Source organism: Oryzias melastigma, linkage group LG8 (genome assembly GCF_002922805.2).
Source record: "Oryzias melastigma strain HK-1 linkage group LG8, ASM292280v2, whole genome shotgun sequence".
NCBI classification, from domain to species: Eukaryota; Metazoa; Chordata; class Actinopteri; order Beloniformes; family Adrianichthyidae; genus Oryzias; species Oryzias melastigma.
Window position 1 is genome coordinate 15,747,462 of NC_050519.1, and position 21,845 is coordinate 15,769,306.

Genomic DNA, 21,845 nt, shown 5'->3' on the forward strand with positions numbered 1-21,845 from the left:
TGTCAATATAAATTAACTGACTCGAACTTGAAAGAGTGAAAAATGTAAAGAGGTCTGAATACATTCCATACCTACAGTATTTGCTATACACATATATATGTATGTCCACTAGATGGCAGCAGATTTTTTTGTTTGTGAGAAACACTTAAAAGCTTGTAAATGACAGAACAGCTGCAGAACTTTAATCATCTCTCCATTCTTTCCAATTTTACTTTTACTTGCAGTCTTCACTGTATATAAACCTCAACCTGCTCCTGTTGTGTCTTTCCTCACATCAGCACAAAGCAGCAGGTCTAAAGTGGGAATGGAGGAATTCACAACAAATCTCAAAGACGAAAGAATTGCTTTAGTCAAAGCTGTAAAAGATTGTTAATTTTTTGAAAATCAGAACCAATTTGACATTGATTTTTATTTCTTCATATTCATAGCTCATCTTACAACTGTGTTTTTGTATCAAGAACTCCTGTTGCTTTCCTTTTTATATAAAAAGCTCACATTTAGTCATCTGTTTTCAGATCTGCATGATTCGTTGTGTATACTCAACGCTAATAAAGATGGAGAATGCTGATGAAATATTATTTTATGCCTATTTTTTTAATAATGCTAGTGCATAAACATGCTCTGATTCTACGGGTTTACTCCTCCAGATGTTTCTGCTTCTCTGTTATTGCATGTTTTATTGTGGTAAAATATATGGTTGGCTTTACAAGCCTACTGGACTGTGAACTGTGCTTTCCCCTTCCTGAGCAAAGTTTTACACGGAATGGGTGGAGCTCAGGTAAAACGAGACAAGATCAACAGTGAGGTGAGTCAAGCTGTCTAGTAAGAGCACGTGCAGACATTAAGTAGCACAGACTGTTCTTCCAAGTGGGAGATGATTAAACAAATGGTAGAAGTGATTCCACACTAAGAGTAATGAGCTGTTAATCCACAAATACCATTGAAATGTTAAAAATGGTCCCAGAAAACCTCAGATTAAAAAAACAGAGGATATGAATAATTTTTAAAAAATCGACAACAATGGAGCTCATATAAAAAAAGATTGTAATGTTTGGAAGTCAACTGTATGTCGATGGATCACCCTGTAAGGTCCACTACATCAAATTCAAAAAAATATATTTTTTTGGAATTAAAATGTTTATTAAACCCTACAATAAAATCCACAAGACTTTTTTTCTTGCGATATCAACAACAATGTTAGTTTTAGGAAAAAAAAGCAACTTTTTTACCCAATGTCTCAAATATGCAAAACACTTTTTCAACATGGTGTAACTGTATTAAAGACAATTAATAGTCAACATTTACATTGGTTCAATGCAGCAAGTAAATTGAAAAACAATAGATGAGTTATTCTCACCATAAAATTTATAAAATTATCAAAACTTTTCTTGTCAAAAGTGTTTTTCAAGATTTTCTGTAAGCATCCATTTTGAAATGAACAGGAAAAGCCCTTCTACTGCCTCTAGTGGAGTGATGATGAACTACAGGGCTGAAAACATGGAAAAAATCATTAAAAAAAATTATTTTTAAGAAAAGTTTGGATAATGCTAAAGCCAGACTAAGATTGTTTTGACATGTTCGGCTGAGATCAATCTTAAAAGTTTTTCTTAAAATGACTGAGAAAGCGTCAGTGTTGTCTTGTATATCCTCCCAAACAAACTTAACTGCCACAGGAAAAAATAAACTGCATCCACTGCTGCTACAATGACATGCATTTTCTTTCAAAACTTTAGTTTATTGCCAAAAACACACATTCATTACTCCTAGAATTAATAGCGCTTACCCCATTAGCATGGGAGGAACCACTGACTGTATAAGAGCCCCTCCCCCTCTGCGTTCCAAACAAGAAGAAGCCAAACCTTTTTATTTTTACATCTTTTTCCTTTTTTTCCCACAATATTTGTATCTACTTTGCAAATTATTGAAGTTGTAAACTGACCAATAGGATGCCTTATTAAAAGCATGTGGTACCTGCTGGCCCAATGACAAACGTTTGAAGTGTTTGACAGATTTTGGGTGTGCACTTCCAACAAGCTCACTGAGACTGGCTGCCATAGAAACTCTGACTCAGATCGACTTGGACCAATCACTGCTTACTGACGTAGTTTGGCTTCAATATGGCAACGTCCATATCTAAAAAATGCAAATTAATTGACTTAATCTGGTTGGAGCCAAAAGTAAGTCATGTTATATTGGTGATGTCACACTCACTTCTTCCAGTTCTCATATACAGCCTATGGGAGGAGCACAAAATCATAGCCGGAAAACTAAAAACTCTGCTGCACACTATGCAAAGATACTAAATAAGTTCCCATGTGTGTATGTGCACATTAAGACTTGTGACGATGAAACACTTTGGACCTTAATCAGTGTAGAAAAACATTATAATTATTTCCCATTCAGAATAACTGTAGCTAAATCATAAATCTAGATACAGCTTTTATTTTTTTACCTCTACACTAGTTTGGTGTCAGTATAATAGAGCAAAACTGAACCCAATTGTTTTACTGCGGTCCAAACCTTCCCGACAAAAGAAGTTCAAGGTTATTGAAAATTAAGTCAGAAATTTTCATTTTACTTCATTTTTTAAATAAAATTAAACTACTTAAAGGCCTCATTTCATGTTTTACTATCATTTTAAGTTGAACTTTAACAAACTTTGTCTTTAGATGTAACACTGTTGCCATGGTAATTCAATGATGTAAAAAGTGAGGATAAAATGTGATTTTCTGTTGTTGAACCCTGTAAGGGACGAGATAAAAACTTTTTTTTAATTGGTCAAGGTAAAACTCACTAAAACGTAAATGTACTGTTTTATTTTATCATACATAACCATACAAATCCTTGAAGGTTTGACCTGAGGCTCTCCATCGTAGCTCTGCAGACGTGTAGTTTAAGAGTTGATGAATAAGCAAAAAAAAAAAAAAAAGTGAAAAGGCTGGCATGTTTATAAAAGAACGCTTATCTCTTTATATTGAGTTAGAAAATAACCTTCAAAGCTTTTTTGCAGTTTTTCCCCCATTCAACATACTCTTAAAATATTTTTTTCGCTTTCTCACACTAAATCATAGAAACTATTGGCTCATTTACTCAGAATTTCATGCACAAACAACATCTGAATAAAGTTTGCCATGTCTTCAATGTCTAAATGTTGCATTATTTACTTTCTGGACTTATCTGGAATAAAAGGGATAAAACATTTTTTAAAAAGAAAGCTTAAAAGAAGAAAGAAAGCTTCTGTTTTCAAGAATTGGAAATAAACTTTGGAGAAACTTTAGTGTAAAAATGTGTCAAAGTAAAGGTTTTTTCATTAAAAACCTCTGATGAAAATTGTGTTTTTGATTTTTTAACATGTTCTTGTGGCATTCTTCTGATGAAGGAAGACAAAGAAAAAATATTAAGCTCAAAATTGCATTTCTGAGTATTTCTTCATTCAAATCATTAAATAAGGAGCAGATGAAAAAATGTGGTTTGTAAAAGCTTGTAGGTGTGACGCAGAATCCACATTGGTCAACAAGGTTGGAAAATGACAGACAAAACTCATGGAAGCTTTCAAGGAGACTGTCTGAGAGTGAAAGCAGACATGGAGTGGCAGCAGTGCTCCTTTACCTTTTTGAGAGTGCAAATAAAGAGAGGTCCTGCTCACTTAGTAACACCCTGGAAAAAGCCAGATGTTCCATTGTAGTGCATTCATCCTGTGATTCTAGGTTAGTTGGTGCAGCAGTTGCTGCTCACATTATTGTCCATTATCTCGCTGCATTAGACAGTCAAACAAAGCTTCCTATCATGTGGCCTGAAACCCAAACAGAGATCCTCAATGGGCTTCAGGATACTTAGAAGTTTTCACACTTTTCTTTTAAAGACAGACAGAAATGTGAGGGTATATGCATCTAACTGTTAGCTCCACTCCAATCATCTTTCGATTTATTTTAAAAGCATTCCCAGTGGTATTTTAAATAAGATTATGCTATTTTTAGCCTAAATCTAAAATATTGTCATTTTCTAGGTCACATGTGTCAAAGTCAAGGCCCGGATGTTTAAATCCGACCCTCCAGATCATTTTATTTTGTTGTTATTAATGGCCCAATGTTATATTGCAATTTTTAACTTGTATGATTTTGACAAAACATATTTTTATGGAGATTAAAATACTGAAAGTTATTTAAGGTTTAAGTTGATTTATTCTTCTGGTATAATATTCCTGCCTTCTTATTATTCATATTTACTTTGAAAGATTGCGGCTGTCAAGTTTTAAAAATTGTCGTTCTGCTAGGTTTTTGGATTTATTTGGCATTTATTAGGATTTTTTTAAGCTATTTTAGAGTTTAGCTAATATTTCAGGTACATGCTAGTAATTTTGGCTAATTTAGGCTTTTTCAAAGTTCTGTAGGCTGTTTGGAGTTTAGCTAATATTTCAGCTACATGCTAGCTGTTTTGGCTAATTCAGGCTTTTTTTAAATTTTTTTAGGCTGTTTTGGAGTAAAGCTAATATTTACACACTAGCTGTTTTCACTAATTTGGGCTTTCTCAGTTTTTTGCGCTATTTTAAAGTTCAGCTATTTATTTCCAGCTACATTTTAGCTCTTTTTTTTGTTTGTTTTTTTTGTTTGTTTTTTCTTTTTAGCTTTTTAGGCTAATTTGGCTTTTAGCTAATATTTTAGCTGGCTATTAGCTTCAGTGTTTTCAGCTATTAGCTTCAGCGTTTTCAGCTATTAGCTTCAGTATTTTCAGCCATCAGCTTCAGCGTTTTCAGCCATCAGCTTCAGCGTTTTCAGCTATTAGCTTCAGCGTTTTCAGCTATTAGCTTCAGTGTTTTCAGCTATTAGCTTTAGTGTTTTCAGCTATCAACTTCAGCGTTCTTAGCTATCAATTTCAGCATCTTCAGCTATCAGCAATAGCATCTTCCCCATAAAAAAGAAGATGGTTGCGGTGTGGGTAGCAGATGTGCTCGGCCTGTCAGATCGGCTCGGGGGCTTTTAGTACAGAAAAACAGCAAATTAGCCAACTCGTTTGTTACAGTTATGTGACGTCATCACTAGTCGCAAGCCCCCGAGCCGATCTGACAGGCCGAGCACATCTGCTACCTACAGCGGCCTCAACAGAGAACAATCCATTGTCCTCCTTGTACGTGTTCCTAGCCCAGATAATGCACAGGGAAGTGTCAGAAAGAGCATTCAACATAAAACCTTATAAGACCCATGAGTAAAAGTCAAGGCCCGAGCCCGTCTGGTAAAGATATCCGGCCCTCCAGATCATTATATTTTATTGTTATCAATGGCCCGATGTTATCTTGCACTTATTTCCGACTAGTATAATTTTGACAAAATGTATTTTTATGGAGAGTAAAATATTGAAAGTTATTTAAGGTTGAAGTTGATTTATTCTGGAACAATATTCCTGCCTGTTTTTATTCATAGTTATGTTAAAAATTACGTTAATAATTAGGATTTCACAGGTCCAGCAGGTCAGTTGAGCAAGCACACTAGAATGTTTGTTCTTTGCAGAAGCATCAGACATGGACGGACAGATTTATATTCAAACATATGTTATTTTATTTATTAAAATGTTGAGTGTACACAGGGCTGCACGGTGGCGCAAGTGGTTAGCGCTCTCGCCTCACAGCGAGAAGGCCCCGGTTCGAATCCCGGCTGGGACCTTTCTGTGTGGAGTTTGCATGTTCTCCCCGTGCATGCGTGGGTTTTCACCGGGGACTCCGGCTTCCTCCCACCGTCCAAAAACATGCTTCATAGGTTAATTGGTGACTCTAAATTGCCCCTAGGTGTGAATGTGAGAGTGTATGGGTGTGTCATTGTGGCCCTGCGACAGACTGGCGACCTGTCCAGGGTGTACCCCGCCTTCGCCCATCAGTGGCCGGGATAGGCTCCGGCACCCCCGCGACCCCGAGCGGGATGAAGCGGACAGGAAGATGGATGGATGAGTGTACACATGGATTTAAAAGATTTTAGCCAGATGCTGGAACCAACATTTCTGAGATATCTAATCAACAAGCATTTTTCTTCAACTTTTTCCCTGTGAACAGTTTTATCAACATCAAAATATAGAATTGTTCTCCAGATGTCAAAATGTTTCACAATAAAACAGAAGGCCTCATCATGTGAACATGCATTTCATGTTGATAAAGAATTTTGTTGGAAATGTTTACCCTTTTTTCTGCACCCTCTCTGACTCTTTGAAGGCCTTCTCCATAATGTGAAGATATTCTGAAAGAAATCCAACATATTGACCCTTTCTCCTTTCTATTGCTTTCGCCAACCAGCTAGCATTAGGACCGGCCCTCCTAAACGGAGCTCAATGACTAAGTAAACATGTAATCAGACATTACACAATCTCTTCCAACAACAATGTAAATACACAAGGCCAAGGACTGGTATTGGCATAGCCTTCTATCGTGTCAGTTCCACCAATACGAAGTTTACAAAGGCTGCAAAGAACCTGCAGCCTTCTACAGCATTGAAAAGTGGACTTCACGTTGACAGCCTTGGCCTGTGTGGATTTTTGGAGCCTTCAAAGCAACACATGTGTGGATGCTTTTCCAGCTCGAGGTGGATTGTGCTCAAAAACAGCAAAACATACACTCAGGCAGTTATGCAGTAATTCAGGAAGGAGCGCCCATGAGATTTATTAGTTAACAGCTCGCAGCGTCTGACAATGAACAGGTCATTCATGTCACTTTACTTGGGTAAGCTCTGGGTTTGATAACAGCGATAGGATTACACGATAAAAAGCAGGAATGATAGCTCCAATATTGCTCACTGTTTTTGTTGCGCTGGTAATGTAAGCTAGCAGGTGAGTGTGTAAACAAAGAGATGATGGGATGTGAAGGCAGGCTTACTCTGAGCCAACAGTATCAGTTTCTGATAAACTTCAGCCGCTCTGCAGAAACTATGACCTGGAAAACAACACAAGTTTTTTTATTTTGGCTAAAAACGGCATAATCACTGTAAAAAGGGAACGCTTTTACAACATATCAAGAGATGAATGGAATGTTTTTTGTTTTTTTGTTTTACGTGATTGTTTCTTAGGTGAGGTTAGTATGTGTGCTTCAACAAGAAAAGGATTGGGTGACATGTGCTCAAAAGGATTAGCTTTCAACATGTCAAACTTTCCTGCTAAAATTCTGATTGTTTTAGACAAGAGTTCTAAAGCAAATTTAATAACACTTTGGTCCAGAAATATAGCTTACAGGCCACTCCCCTTTGTTAGATTCTAAGTGCTGTGACATCAAAAGTGGCTCCTTTAAAAAAAACTATTAAGATATAATTGCAAACCCAACGACTGAAAAAATAAAGCAGAAAAAAAAACATTTCCTCTTGCTCTGCTATTCTCTTTGGTGGCAGTTTTGAGTTGTAATTCCACCCTCCACCTATGGAGGGCAGTAATGAGCTTAAAGGCTGCCATTGTATTAATTAATTTTCTTGCATTTTTATTTTAAAAAGATAGTAAAAAAAAGATATAAAGAGCTTAGACTGTGCTAAATTTATAGATAAAAGCTGTTGTTTGAGGAGTAAAAAACAATTTTAGTTTTTCCTTTTTATGAAATATTTTGTTTAAATGTAAACATTTTGATAATAAAAAAAACAGCTTTCATAAGCAAAGCTATAATGGTTTTGTTCCCTTATTTTAGATTCAACTCTGCTGAATTTGAGGTATGTAACACTTTAAATTCTAGATTTATGCCCATATCAGCAAACTGGTATAATCTTAGTGCAGCATTGAGAGAATAATGCGCATAAATCTAGTTAATCAGCTATAATTTCCTGTTCAGCAAACTTAGTGAGTTAATAGAGCCTCGATTAAATTAAGGCGTATCATGTTAATTTGACAATAATGTAATAAAAAATTTGTTCAGTGTAAAAACCAATATTGAATGAGACTTGTAATCCACAGCTGATGGTGCTAATGTGCTGCACCACTGTTTGCTGAACTTGTACACATCAGGAAACCAAACAAACCTCTTAATTTAGCAGCTTCCTTATCACTGCATTCCCACCAAATTAATTAAACTCATATCTAAGATGATTAAAAAGTCAGACATACTTTTAGAAGATGCACACTACATTTACCATTTAATTACTTTCAGTTCCTAGTGCTAATTATTGAGGCTGGAATCTGCATTTACAGAAAAAGAAGCACACGTGCCTCTGCTGATTCTCTCCAGGGCAATAAAGTTCAGGGCTGCGAAAACTGACACGGTGGTTTCTTCTATACTGACACGTTTTTTGTTTTTTTTTCTTGCTTTTTTTATGAGTTAGATTTTCTTATGCATCTGCTTTCAAAAATAACATTCATGTAAAGATGTGATTTTTAAGTGAACTTTTTCCTTCTGCTGTGCAGGACAAATATAAAGAATTAATAACACATTCTGTTAAATATTATCTTCTTAAAATCCAGTTCATTGGATTACATATTTAATTTCTCTCAGTTATTTGTCCCTATACAGTTGTTGTGTAAAAACTGAAACAAGAAAATTGTTCATGATACTTTGGATCCTAAGACAGATGAGGGGCAGCTTTTCTGAGGAAAGGGAATTGCCAGCCTAAACTTTATTGCACTGTATTGTCTTGTTTTCTGAACAAAAGCTCTCCTGAATTCAACAGCAGTGCAGTATTGTTAAACAACAATGGACAGATGTCCTTAAAAGCAATAGGGAATCTTCTTTTTGTGTTTGATCTATAAATTAAATGACAGAAATAAAAGTTAACTAGTTAACAAAAAGATGTACGGTATGTATATACATAACAGGTGTTCCCTGTTTGCAGACCTGAGGTGGGAGTGGTTAAAAGTGACGAGCACGTGAGGGCAGCAGGAAGTCAACAAAGCTCTGGAAATATCTCACGATCCTGTGGGAGAATTCACTTTCCTCATTTTAGTGAAAACTCCACCATTGTTTAGGTAAAGACTGTTCATGTCAATAAGCTGGTATTTAAAATGTTGTATTTATGTGCCTTTGTTTAGACATAGAAGTTGTAGAATGATAACTTGGAGTTTTGCCAAGAGCTTTAATTTACAGTGAATATAAGTAAACTTCTTTTAGCTTTACACCAAAAATGAATTTTCAGAACAAGTTAAGCCAAACTGCAGAAGCAACTTAAGAATAGTTATCACATACACCATACAACACATACAGGATGTACAAAGGTAGTGTTATGGTGATCCTCTGCCCCCAACCCCATCCTTTTACAGGGATAGGGGGCGAAGGGAGATGGTTGTGTCCCAGGTGCGTTGGCGTTTTGAGCTGAATGGCCCCCTCTATACTCAGTGGGGTGCCCTGGGGGCCAGTTTTGGGTCCCCTCCTCTGTATGCCATGCCATTTAGTATTTTTGCAGCTGTAGGGTAGGGTTAGGGCGGTTGACCCTTGATTGGAAGATTGTGAGTTAGATTCCCGTCTTGCATACCCATGAGTCGAAGTGTCCTTGGGCAAGACGCTGAACCCTAGATTGTTCAGCAGCAGAGCTGCCATCAGTGTGCAAATGTGTGCGCGTGGGTGAATGGGACTGTGACATAGTAGAAAAGTGACACACAAGGATACGCTGTTTACCATTTGCACCATTGCCTTGATAACTGAAGCTTGGTTTGGGGTTGGTTTGGGATTCTTGCTTCCTTTCTCCTTAGGGGATTGTGGGTCTGCTCTTGCCTCTACCCTGTGCTGGGACCTTTCTTGCATTGTGTAGCTTACGATTGCCTCTTGGGGGGAGTCTTTCATCTGGGTTTGGTTGGTATTCCAGACTTTGGGAATCTGGGCGCATCCAGGGACTCTGTATGCCCGAGTGCCCTCTTTCTCCCCTGTGATGGGGGATCCTGTGGTGGTATAGGGTAGTTAAGGGGGTGAAAGTTCTTGGGCTCCTTCTCCATGGAGTGTCTGGTAGGGGTCCTGGCTGCTTGGGCTGCCCTGTTTGGTCTTTGTGCATGGAGGTTTGGGATCTACACCTTATACGCCCTTATCACCAGCACACTTGGTGCATAGAGCAGTTGCGCGCAGTCAGTAAGGAGCTAAAGGACCAGAGTATGGCGTAAGGACACTATACAACACTCACAAGTGTGAGTAACTTCCATTATCTTTACAAATACTTCATCATTCATTTAACCCATGCATGACAATGCTGCATTCCACTCTCATGAGATCCCTTAAGTTGGCCAAACGAGCCTCAAGAGAACAGCAAGAAAAACCTAAGCTCCCCTTAAGATGTGACATCAAATGCAGTTCAAGCCCTGTACAGGTGCATGTGACCTAGCCTTCTGCTTGTGTGCTATGGTGTTCTAAAACCGTCACTTGAAGAGTTTAGCTCATGTATTTCCATGTTTGTGGTGCTGTGGGTGATGTGCACACCTTTAGATAGGTTAGAAGGTGAATATCAAAAAATTTGTACCAGCAGAGCGATATGAAGTAAACAAAGATGTAGAATTATGTCACATTTGTAGTTATGAAAGAATAAAAGTCCAAAAAGCTTTTAATTTAGTTTCATTTTGTCTGTTTTACTATGTGTCCTTTCAGATACTTACTTTTTTTTCTATTCCATAACAGATGATGATGAGATTTTTCAGTTCGTCTATCTTCACCATGTTATTTTACTGTTGATGTTCTGACACACTGTCTAAAAGCAAATGTTTGGTGACTTTATCTGCTTTCTGGTCACTAACTTCTGCAATAAATACTTGTGTTATTTTGTTCCAGGGATCTTGTGTGCATTTATCTGTGTCTTCTTTATCTCGTTGTTGAAGTTACTAACATGCCTGTTTATCTTAACAGATATTTCATTTTTTCCCTTTCCCGTCCTCTCAATGAATTGGAAATAAACTGAATAAAAAAATAAATTAAAAAAATCCCCAAGTTAGACTGAAAATGCTTGTGAGCTCCATTCCACTTTTCTATTATCAGTATGTGAGACTTAATTTTGCTCATCAATTTTTCAGGTAATAAAATGTTTTGTTTCTTGTACATTTTTAAAGTCTTATTTGTCTTTGGAAAGTGTGTTAATTTTTTTCTGTTTAACCATATCCAATTTTTTGGTCTAATTTTACATAAACAGTTATATTTAATCAAAGATCTTAAAACTAACACTTTAACATGTCTGTAAAAAGGTTTATTTTCACACTCAGCATTGTTAAATCTCCTTTCATTGGAATATTGCATGGTTTTGTTTCATTTTCCTTCTTGCCTAATATGTTTTAAGTGACTTTATGTTTATTTTACAGCATTTCTGGATGAATAAAAAGGTATTTTTTGAATAAACTCTATCATTAATAATATAATGAAGAAGAGCTTTCCGGTGCAGTGAGATGTCCCCCTTTTTTATCCTCTACCTCCACCATTTCTGTCTGTTTCAGTACATGCTGTTCCAGAGGAGCGGTTGCCAGTTCTGGTGTCCTATCCCCTCTTTTGATAGACGGGGAAGAGACGCCACACCACGCTGAGGTGCATCAAAATAAAAGCCCTGAGTGAAAAGAGTGGATTAGGAGAATTAATGAAAATTTAGGAGGGTGGTGAGAGCAGCCTTTAGTGTCTGCATTTTTCTCAGTACATCTTGCTGGCATAGGAGAGGATGATGAGACTAATGAGCAAGAAAAAATATTATAATCATTAGCTTTTTTTTTTAAACAGTGAAAAAAAGCAAAAATCTGGAGACAAAATAGACAGTCTTGTACTTGCATGTGGATGTGACCTGTTAACCCAAAGCATCCTGGAGCCTTTTTGAGATTGTTTCTCTACTTTAAATTTTCTTTTATCTCATCTTTTTAATTCATGCCCAAGTTCTTATTTTTGTTCATTGTACTAATCAATTAATAATTGTACAATGAACCCAATAAAATCTAAAAAAAACTCAATTTTGAGTAATAGTTTTTTTACAGTAAAATCACAAATATTGAGTATAAATTGTTTTTATGTTTTATGACAAAAATCAAATGTGCAGATATATCAAACAAATGTATAAATCCAAAAACAAAGCAAAGACAAAGTTTTTAAACAAATCTATAAATACAGGAAAAACTTAATATTCAAAAGATTTCTGTCAAGGTGTATCACAAATTTGTGAAAACGTAAAATTTTAATAAAATGCCTTCTAAATGTTAAATCAGAGGGGCTACATGTGACAGTGGGAAGACACCTGTCTTATAATCATTTTTTAAAAATGTATTTATTTATATATATATATATGTGTGTGTGTATATATTTATTTGCACATTGTTGTTTTTGTCATGTCTTTTTATCTCTTTGCTAGAGAATTGCTCTATTTTACTTTAAGATCATTTTACTCTCTTGCTGAAGGTGAGAATCCATCCAAACCCATAACCCACATTTAGGTCAGTTGTTTGGCATGTCACTGTCGTACAAAAGATGACAGATGCAAAAACAGACACCTGTGCTTGATTTCTGTTCTAGAATGTCACGCTGTGTTTTTATGAAACAGAAAGTAATAAATTCATCCATCAACGCCAGAAGAGAAGAAGAAAAAAAGCCTCAAAAATGGGAGTAATCCACTACTCTGTATCTGTAATCCCACAAGATCAGGACAAATTAAATAAAGAAATACATAAAAAGAAATAGGCTAATGATATCATCCCTCGTTGCTGCTGAACAGGATTAAGAGCCAGGTGGTTAATCCCAGAGCAAACAAAGTTTTCAGATCCTGCATCTCTTCAGAGCTCATTATTTTCTGTTTAATCTGTCCTCAACCGTCCCCTTTACAGCACAATGAGGGGTCTCGGGGTCAACTTAGAATTCACTTTTACTCTTCCTAGGCCAAATGACAACTACAGAATCCACGTTTTTGTTTAATTACACTTCTTGTTTCTGTCCCTCAGGTCAAAGTGCCGACTCTTGGCCCCGTCACCTGCACACGTTAAAATGCGACTGGGTCACATTTTTCCCTTTACCGACTCATCAGGTTCAGCGAAACGTGACGGGTCGAGCTGAAGGGCAGAACAGCACGCCCTGCTGAGTAAACAGGCGCAGCAGCATCAGTCTACTGCATGCAGCCTTGTTATGCACCATGTTAATATTAGCACTTCAACAACTAAATAAACAACTGCACCAGCCTAATTAAAGGCTTCAGTTCAATGACAGCAGGACCATCCTCCATCCTGCATCAGGAGATGATGAACTGGACAAATCAAATTGTATTTTTTCATTGCTTTCCCTTAAAAAGACTCTAGAAAAGTCATTATCTGTCAGTGCACCTAACCCAGAGATTGCATATAAATCCCTGTGTGATCAAATGAAAGACAAGTGGACTCAAAGAACAGCTTGTGCCTCCTCCACGCGGACCCGCAGCTTTAATACTTGCATCACAGGCTGGGGTAGAGTCAGCTACTGCAGACAGCTGGCCCCGTATCTCTGCCTGTGCAGTGCAATAAAGAAGACAAACATGCCATAAGATCAAAATCCCTCAGAAAACCTATCATACTGCATGTGAGGTATGTCTCTGCAAGAAAGAAAGTAATAATGTCCAAAAAAGTGGAAGAAAAAAAAGATAGTGCCTAAAGAAAGACATGATTCTACAGTTAGGACTCCAAGGAGATGCTGGTGGTTGGGTTTCTGCGCCCAAGGACAGAGGCTGGTGGTGAGTCAATATTTTATGTAACAGCAAATCATCACACATTCAAAAAAAGGTGAAAAAAAAGCAGTTATTCACATTTTTAAGCCAAATATTTTCATATTTTCAGACTCCCCATAGTGTAGATATGTACCTATATAGATGTCATTTAATGTGTTTGTTCTATACTATACAGATATCTGTTCAGACTGTTTTCAGTGCCCGACTCTGACATTTGCTGCATGCCAGAGAGAATTCACAGTAGACACCAGACACCTGTCTATGTTAGCATTACAGCTGTAGGCTGTAGACGTAACCAAGCTATGAGTCAGAGCGTCTGTCAGCAGACATGTGGATCCTCACTGCAATGTTTAAAAAGTCTTAAGCTAGCACTAAACACGCATCCTTGAACACGCATTTAGCCCTTGGTGTTCACTACGGTGGTCGACACAGCTCACATACAGTAAATGAGAAAGACACAAAACAACGAAGCACAACGACAAAACAGAAATAAATAAGAAACTAAAACTTTCATTTAGTTTCAAGCTATTGGCGCTTATTGAGACATATATGAATTGTATTTCACACTGGACTGTTGCTACCCGATACTAGTGCATGATCACTACCTACCATTGGAAAAGGCTTGTGAAAATGTCAAAGCAGTGTAAATCTTACCCCATGTTTTTTCCTTTCCCAGCTCTTTCCCGATTTATAAAAGACTTTTATTAGAATGGCTGGGCACACGCTACAATTATTAATTTCTCCATGATCAATTTTCAAAAGGTTGGTATTTCCAAGACTTCATACATCATACGTCTCTGATTGTTCAAAGTTCAACCTGGTTAACTTTAATAGCTGCAGATTTTGTATGCTGAGCCCAAAACCTGTCAAAAAATCTTACACAGCGACATTTAAAACAAGCTTAAACACAGAAGCCCAAAACATGCATATCCTGTTCATTGGAACATAACTTTTCTAATTATTTTGTTATCTGACCACGATTGTTTCCTAGCTGACATGTTTCGACAGAGACCTTCCGTCTTCATCATTGATGTGAACATAGTTTAACATGAACATGCTTTTGCGGAAGAAAATATCTTTTCACTAACATCACCTGAATAGGATTATGCACACATAGTGGCAGCACTTTTCTGTAAAAATGCTAAATCTGATGAGTCTACGAAATAAAAAATGAACGGTATAGTAGTCTGCTCTTCAGTTTGAGACTCCTACAAATGATTGATGTTATGTTTGGTCAAGTTGATGCAAAAAAAAATGTGTTGAAGTCTCACTCCGATTCTCTTTTAATCTATTTCTGAATTGTTCCTAGTGATCTACTATGTCGTTTTTAGCCAAAATAATAATAATAAAAAAAACCCTGTGCCGCTTAGGACATAGTTTCTGCAGAGCAGCAGTAGTAGAAATTTGCCTCTGAGTTGTGGGGGTGACCAGTGGTGCTGAGCAGCCCTATTCCCCCTCTTGTTGTTGAGAGCTCTCTGTTTACTACGCTAAAAATTGCTACGCTAAAAATAAGTTATTTTTTCAAACTGTATTTTTTTTTCTGATCCTGATTTGTAAGAATTTTAATAAAGAAATACTCAGAAATGCAATTTTGAGCTCCATCATCTGAATGCCACAAGAACATGCTAAACACACCATTTTCATCAGTGGGTCTTTAAAACCAACACGACTGCTAATGAACCTCAATAACTTCACTCTTTCTCCTTCTTTCTCCTTCAGTCACAGGTTCCTGGCCTTTGAACCAGTCACAACTTTACCCCTGCAGGACTTTCACCCCGGCTGCCAACTGGGAGAAAAACAAGATCTATGGGGGAAGCAGACGAGAACCGACTCGCTCTTGGGTTTAGTCATGTGAACAGACTTGGCAGACTGAGATGAATTGCGTCGGGGGCCTTGAGCTTTTAGAGTCTGAACACAAGTTTCATCTTACGAGGTGGGGTCAAAGCAGAGGTCAGAAAGTGGAGATTTAGGAGAGTTCTTAGAAAGAGTCACTGCCAGAAGATTCATTGCAGACTGACTAAAGCAGACTTTTATTATGTAAGATGGAAATCCTACTGCCAAAATAATATGGTTTGGGCATTTACACAGATTGTTTTAATAGAGTAACAGCAAAAGAAACACTGAGATATGTAAATACGTCGACAGTTGTCGTTCACTCAAAGATAAAGAAGCTAAGAGGAAATCAGGATTTAAATTCTTAAATTTCATATAACAGTTATAGGTGTGAACATAAAGGCACAATTAACAAATTTATAATGTATTTTAAGTCTCTTAAATGTATGAAAGACTGGGAAATTGTAGAATTAATCTCCAAACAAATCTTGTTTGTTATTGTAATTTCTTTATGTTTTTTTTTTCCTCTGTTTTATTTATTTTCGATTATTATTATAATACATGCCCAGAACATGTATTTTTTTGTATTTGCCCCCTTGCTAAAATATTGTTTCCTCTACTTGTGTTTGTATGTTGTAAGTTGTTAAGTGTTCAATAAAAAATATAATTAAAAAATAAATAAAAATAATATGGTCCTTGCCATCAGTACCTGATGCTGTGGGCCATAATAAAGGTACAATTAAACACAACCCTGATTTTATGACTTTTTCAGAAATCAATTTTTCCATGATAAATTGTTCATTCATTTTTTTACATCATTAAACAATTGCATTTTGTCTTGTAGGTTTTCCAGAATTATTGTACTGTATGTTTTATTTATGCAGTGTTACCTTTCTTTCTAAAGATCTTATTACGCTTCAAGTGTAGTGAGAAACTGCAAGTGCGAGATTGCAGTCTTGTGTTTTTTCCCAATCTTTTATGTTTGCTTGTTTATTATACATACATATATATATATATATATATATATATTAGCATATCTAAAAATGTTCTGACAATTTTTTAAAAGTTTGCAGTTCTCTTTAACTATCTCTAGTGGGCGCAGGTGTTTTTTATTTTTGCTTTCAATGCACGGAACATGTATTACTTATCGGAGCACCTACAATTGGAAAACGCACCTAAAAACGTGCGTAACTGAATGCTAGAATTTTGAACGAATAACCCCGAAATCTGCATGTACGCACCTTAAACTTATCCTTGGAAGTGACCGCTCGATTGAATGTTCCTAGGAGTGGTGTGAATGTATAATATGTATAATAATGTTCTACTTCAGGCAACACCCTCAGGCAAAACTAGACACTTAGAAGGCTGAGGACAATTAACTGAAAAGAAAGAATTATTGATGATCATTAACATGAACCTAAAGTGACTGACAGGGGACAACAACAAAAAAAAAACATGCCTTAAAACCTCACTGAAACACTAAACTATATAGAGCAGAGTCATCACAGTACTCTTCCCAAAAGGGCAGATTCCTGATGCCCTTTAAAACTATAACACTTCAGGAACAGAGATATGAAGAGGAGAGACCCATCGACCCTCCTCAAGAACAGAGATATGAAGTGGAGCGGCCCAGGTAACTCTCCTCAAGAACAGAGATATGAAGAGGAGCGGCCCAGGTAACTCTCCTCAAGAACAGAGATATGAAGAGGAGAAGCCCTGCAACCCTTTTCAGTAACAGAGATATAAAGAGGAGCGGCCCGGCAACCTCTTCACAAAAGAGACATAAAGGGGAGCGGCCCGGCAACCTCTTCACAAAAGAGATATGAAGAGGAGCAGCCCAGGTAACTCTCCTCAAGAACAGAGATATGAAGAGGAGCAGCCCAGGTAACTCTCCTCAAGAACAGAGATATGAAGAGGAGCGGCCCAGGCAACTCTCCTCAAGAACAGAGATATGAAGAGGAGCGGCCCAGGTAACTCTCCTCAAGAACAGAGATATGAAGAAGAGCGGCCCAGGTAACTCTCCTCAAGAACAGAGATATGAAGAGGAGCAGCCCTGCAACCCTTTTCAGTAACAGAGATATAAAGAGGAGCGGCCCGGCAACCTCTTCACAAAAGAGATATAAAGAGGAGCGGCCCGGCAACCTCTTCACAAAAGAGATATGAAGAGGAGCGGCCCTGCAACCCTCTTCAGTAACAGAGACATGAGGAGGAGCAGCCCAAGTGACCTTCCTCTGGGATAGTGACATGAAGAGGGGTGGCCCAGCGACCCTCCTCAGGAACAGAGGTTTGAAGAGGAGCAGCCCAGGCGACACTAATTAGGACAGAAGAGCGAATGTAAAGGCGTGGCCTTGGTGACCCTTATCAGGAAAAAGACACACAAAGTGCAGTGGTCTTGTAATCCTCCTCTGGGACAGACACATGAAGAGGAGCGGTCAACGACCCTCCTCAGGAACAAACGTATTAAGAGGACCGGCACTGGTAAACCTCCTCAGAAACAGGACACACAAAGTGGAGCAGTCCTGGTGACTCCTCAGAAGAACAGGGGATTTGAAGCATGGTCCGGGCAATGCCCCTCAGGACAGAACCATGGATGGGGTATGATGTGACTCAGAAATGGCTGCAGGAAATCTGAAGTGTCATGATGTGGCAGTGATTTTGCCACTGCAGTCAAAAATTCTCCTGCTGGGTCAAGGGTGAGGCAGGTCATCAGCTTCTTGTTTCTCCTTGGGTTTTATTGTGCTTGGGTTTATTCAAAGGTTTAAGTTTCTGTCACTAAGCTTGTTCTCCTGCAAAATGGGTCATTATAATTTCACATAATTGTGTTTTCTTAGAAGTCTTGATGACCTTTGTGAGTGTGTGAAATCTGTCCCATTTTATTTTGAAACTCCCTGACCTGTTTAATTTAACGAAACAGCTTGCATACCACTTTGCAGGGTCCTTATAATACAAGTTAAAAGAAATTTAAATGTTGACATATTTACAGGAAAATGTGAGGGCTAAAACTGTATTTATACTGAAAACAAAATACGATCAAACATAAAATTTAATTTATATGTTAAGTCAAAGGATTTTTTTAAACTACAGACTGTACTGTCTTTATCCTCTGTGAGGCTGTTCCAGAGATGAGGGTCGCTGTGGGAAAATGACACCTCACCATAAGAGTATTGTTCTTATTTTGGAAACAGTTAATGAACCATATCTGAAGTACTCAGGGTACATATTTGAGGGGATGTAATACAGCAAATATTTGTACATATGGTAGCGCATGTTAAAAAAGCCTTTTGAAAATGTAATGAAAACAGATTTTTTTATTATATAGTGCCAAAAGATTTTGTTTTTTTTAAATCAATTAAAGCTAGGCTGATTCCTTTTTATCCTTTATTTTACTTTTTAAATTCTTGTTGACTATTTGTAAAAATTGTTCATCCATTTGTAAGATGTGTCAGTGCGCTTGTGGAACAACAGAAAATACAAGTTCTAATGACTGGTTTCACAAACGGGACAATAAAGTTTTGGAAAATTTAAATGTTACGAGCTTTTCAGCTTAAACTAAATAAATATTTGACTTTTAAAACATTGAGTTTGATTATTTGTGTCTGCGCTGCAACACTTCACAGCCTCTCTCTTTGCACACACACACACCTCCTCTGTTTGGATTGCATGTGTCTGATTGGCTGCAGCAAATTCAAGCTGGAATTGCTGCTCTCACCTGATTGGCTGAGGCAGCAGGTGATGCTAAATCCAGAGAACAGGCTGATAAGCACACACTCACGTGCATCTGCTATCATCCTCCTCCAGCACTTCCAGCTCCATCACTGCAGCGGAGACTCTTCCAGGATCACAGCGACCCAAGTTTCAGGAGAAAGAACGGCAGCATGTCCATCACGGAGAAGGAGAAGACTGATGTGCGCCTGGTGTTTCTAGGAGCAGGTGGAGTGGGTAAGACAGCCCTCATACACCGCTTCCTCCAAGACACCTTTGACCCAAAACATCGGCGGACGGTGGAGGAGATCCACAGGAAGGAATACGAGGTAGGGGAGGTCAAAGTCACCATCAACATCATCGACACCAGCGGCAGCTACTCTTTCCCCGCCATGCGCAAGCTCTCAATCCAGAACGGCGACGCCTTCGCACTGGTCTACGCCGTGGATGACCCCGACTCCCTGGAGGCGGTCAAGAGGCTGCGAGATGAGATTCTGGAGTTCAAAGAGGACAAGCACCCGCCCATCGTAGTGATTGGAAACAAGATCGACCGCCACAGTGAGCGGGAGGTGTCCAGCAGGGACGCGCTGGCCATGGTAGAGCTGGACTGGGACCACATCTTCGTGGAGTCCTCGGCCAAGGACAACGTCAACGTTCTGGAGGCTTTCATGGAGCTGCTGCAGCAGACCGACCTGCCCAGTCAGCTTCGGCCGGCTCTGTGCCGGAGGCGTGAAACCATCCCCACGCAGGGCGGCAAACGGCCTCCGATGAACAAGACCAACAGCTGCCTCATCTCATAGAGACCGGAAAGACGATTTAGCAGTTGAAAAGAAACGGAAAGTTGTTTTCTGACTGTGACCCAAACAAAAAATAAACTTCAAAGGTGAGGATGGTGGTTGACCCAGAATGTAAAACATGTAAATCAAAATGAAAGCAGGAATGTTGACAGTCTAGATCATTTGTCAATCAAACCTTCATTATGATGTTCTGTAGCTTACAAAAACGCAAAATTACAACCGAGAAAGACGTGAAAACGAACTTTTATCCTTCTCAGAATGTCATTTTTCTTCTCAAAATAGCTGGAACCGACATCTAGCAGTGAGATTGTGATCAAATGAAGTCATTTAAAGAGTTGTGCATCTCTGTATCTGTTACATGCCTGCACTGTGTTTTGCTGTTACTCTCCACTATTAAAGTCCAGTGTTTGTCTTGAAATAAACCATCAAGAATTTGTACTTTTTTGCATGCTGTAGTGCCTTTTTAATGCAATTTTTTCCACAAATAAATAAAATAAACACATTGTTGCCCTTCTACAGAAAAAAAAAATATGATGATTAATATTGACAGTTTCATTTCTAGAGAACTCATCTAACTAGATGAGTAAGTTTATTTTAGAGCTGCAGCATCGCCTCACGAACTTGTGTCAAGTTTAAAGGGGCATGTTGGTTTTAGTGCGCATACTTTAGAAGTCATCAGGTGGTCATTGTTTTGACACAAAAGCACCTCCATAGAATCTGGTCTCCACTGCCCTCTGGTGGTGAGCCATGATACATTTTTATTTTATTTTATTACTTTATTTTTTCAATAAAAGTTATTTCATTCTTTTGAAATACATGTACTATTTTAAAATATTTTTTTATACTTTGATCAACAACATTTTTATTTATTTTTTTAATTTACTAAATAATGAATTCATTGACTTTTGGCAGAATAAAATGTAGTATTTTTGGCCAAAATATTACCAAAAGTAAAAAGAACACAACTAAAAATTAAAAGTTTGTTTCAATGCAGGAATATTGACATTTTTACTTCCCCTTGCTGGTTTTCAATGTTCAGATAGAGCATTTTTTCAATTTCAGCTTCAACCCTTGAGGGTAGGCATTAGTAATAGCTGAAAATTACTCAAAGACATCCCAAAAATGACCTGAATTTAGGTCAGGACAGCAATAACTGCTCATCTCAGTCTCCACTTGGCAGCATCAGAGTTGTTAGAGGTTTGTAAGGTGAGATCAGGAGGGAAATTGGCTGCTGACATTTAAGTCCTCTCTAAAAAAAAAAAAAAAAAACCAGATAAAGTGGCTGGTCTGCTCGTTGGAAGGCCCCTTCTCCTTTTGAAAACCACCAGCAAAAGGTGCATTGTTTCTAAAGGCAGACGAGGAAGTAATCTGTAACTATCAAATCTTTGGTTCCTCTTTGTGCTATTAAAACACACAAAGCAGTCGCGTCAATTCAAACTTTATTCGAAGCGTTGGGACGACGACGACAGGTACGACTTCAACTCATCCTTCCAGGTTCTGAAAATCTAACCTTGCAAACCTCTGGTAAAATGTCGGTCAAACCGACAGATTTCTGGGCTCGTCTCTGCTCCTGGACTTGGTCCAAGCTCCTCAGTGATGTTTCTACCCCTGAGAGGTTTAGAACAAGTACAGGATCTCTGACTTACAGCAACATTGAGACTTTTGATCTGATTTTTGTCATGTGTGGAGACATTTTAGGAGCTTTAAAAGAAACAAAAACTTAAATTTGGTCTAACATTTATCATGAGAAGCTCAAAAATGAGTACATTTCCTAAATATAACCTCGAATTAGAATAAACTGAAATGTTTTTAAATGGGATTTTTTTAAATAAGTTAATATCAATCCTTAAAGGTTCACCCTTTAACACTGGAGATCCACTGTTTATGTTCTTTGATTTACTGTAATTTTTCAATCTTTAACCCGCCGCTTTTCTCCTTC

The 21,845-nt window shown here is 37.9% G+C and overlaps 1 protein-coding gene across 1 annotated transcript; it reads left to right on the forward strand.

Moving 5' to 3' along the window:
* The first annotated feature begins 19,161 nt into the window (after window positions 1–19,161).
* On the forward strand, window positions 19,162–21,175 carry rasd4 (rasd family member 4). The gene has a single exon (XM_024272147.2). The coding sequence runs from the start codon at window positions 19,283–19,285 to the stop codon at window positions 19,907–19,909; it is 627 nt and encodes a 208-aa protein (XP_024127915.1). The 5' UTR covers window positions 19,162–19,282; the 3' UTR covers window positions 19,910–21,175.
* The last annotated feature ends 670 nt before the right edge of the window (window positions 21,176–21,845 follow it).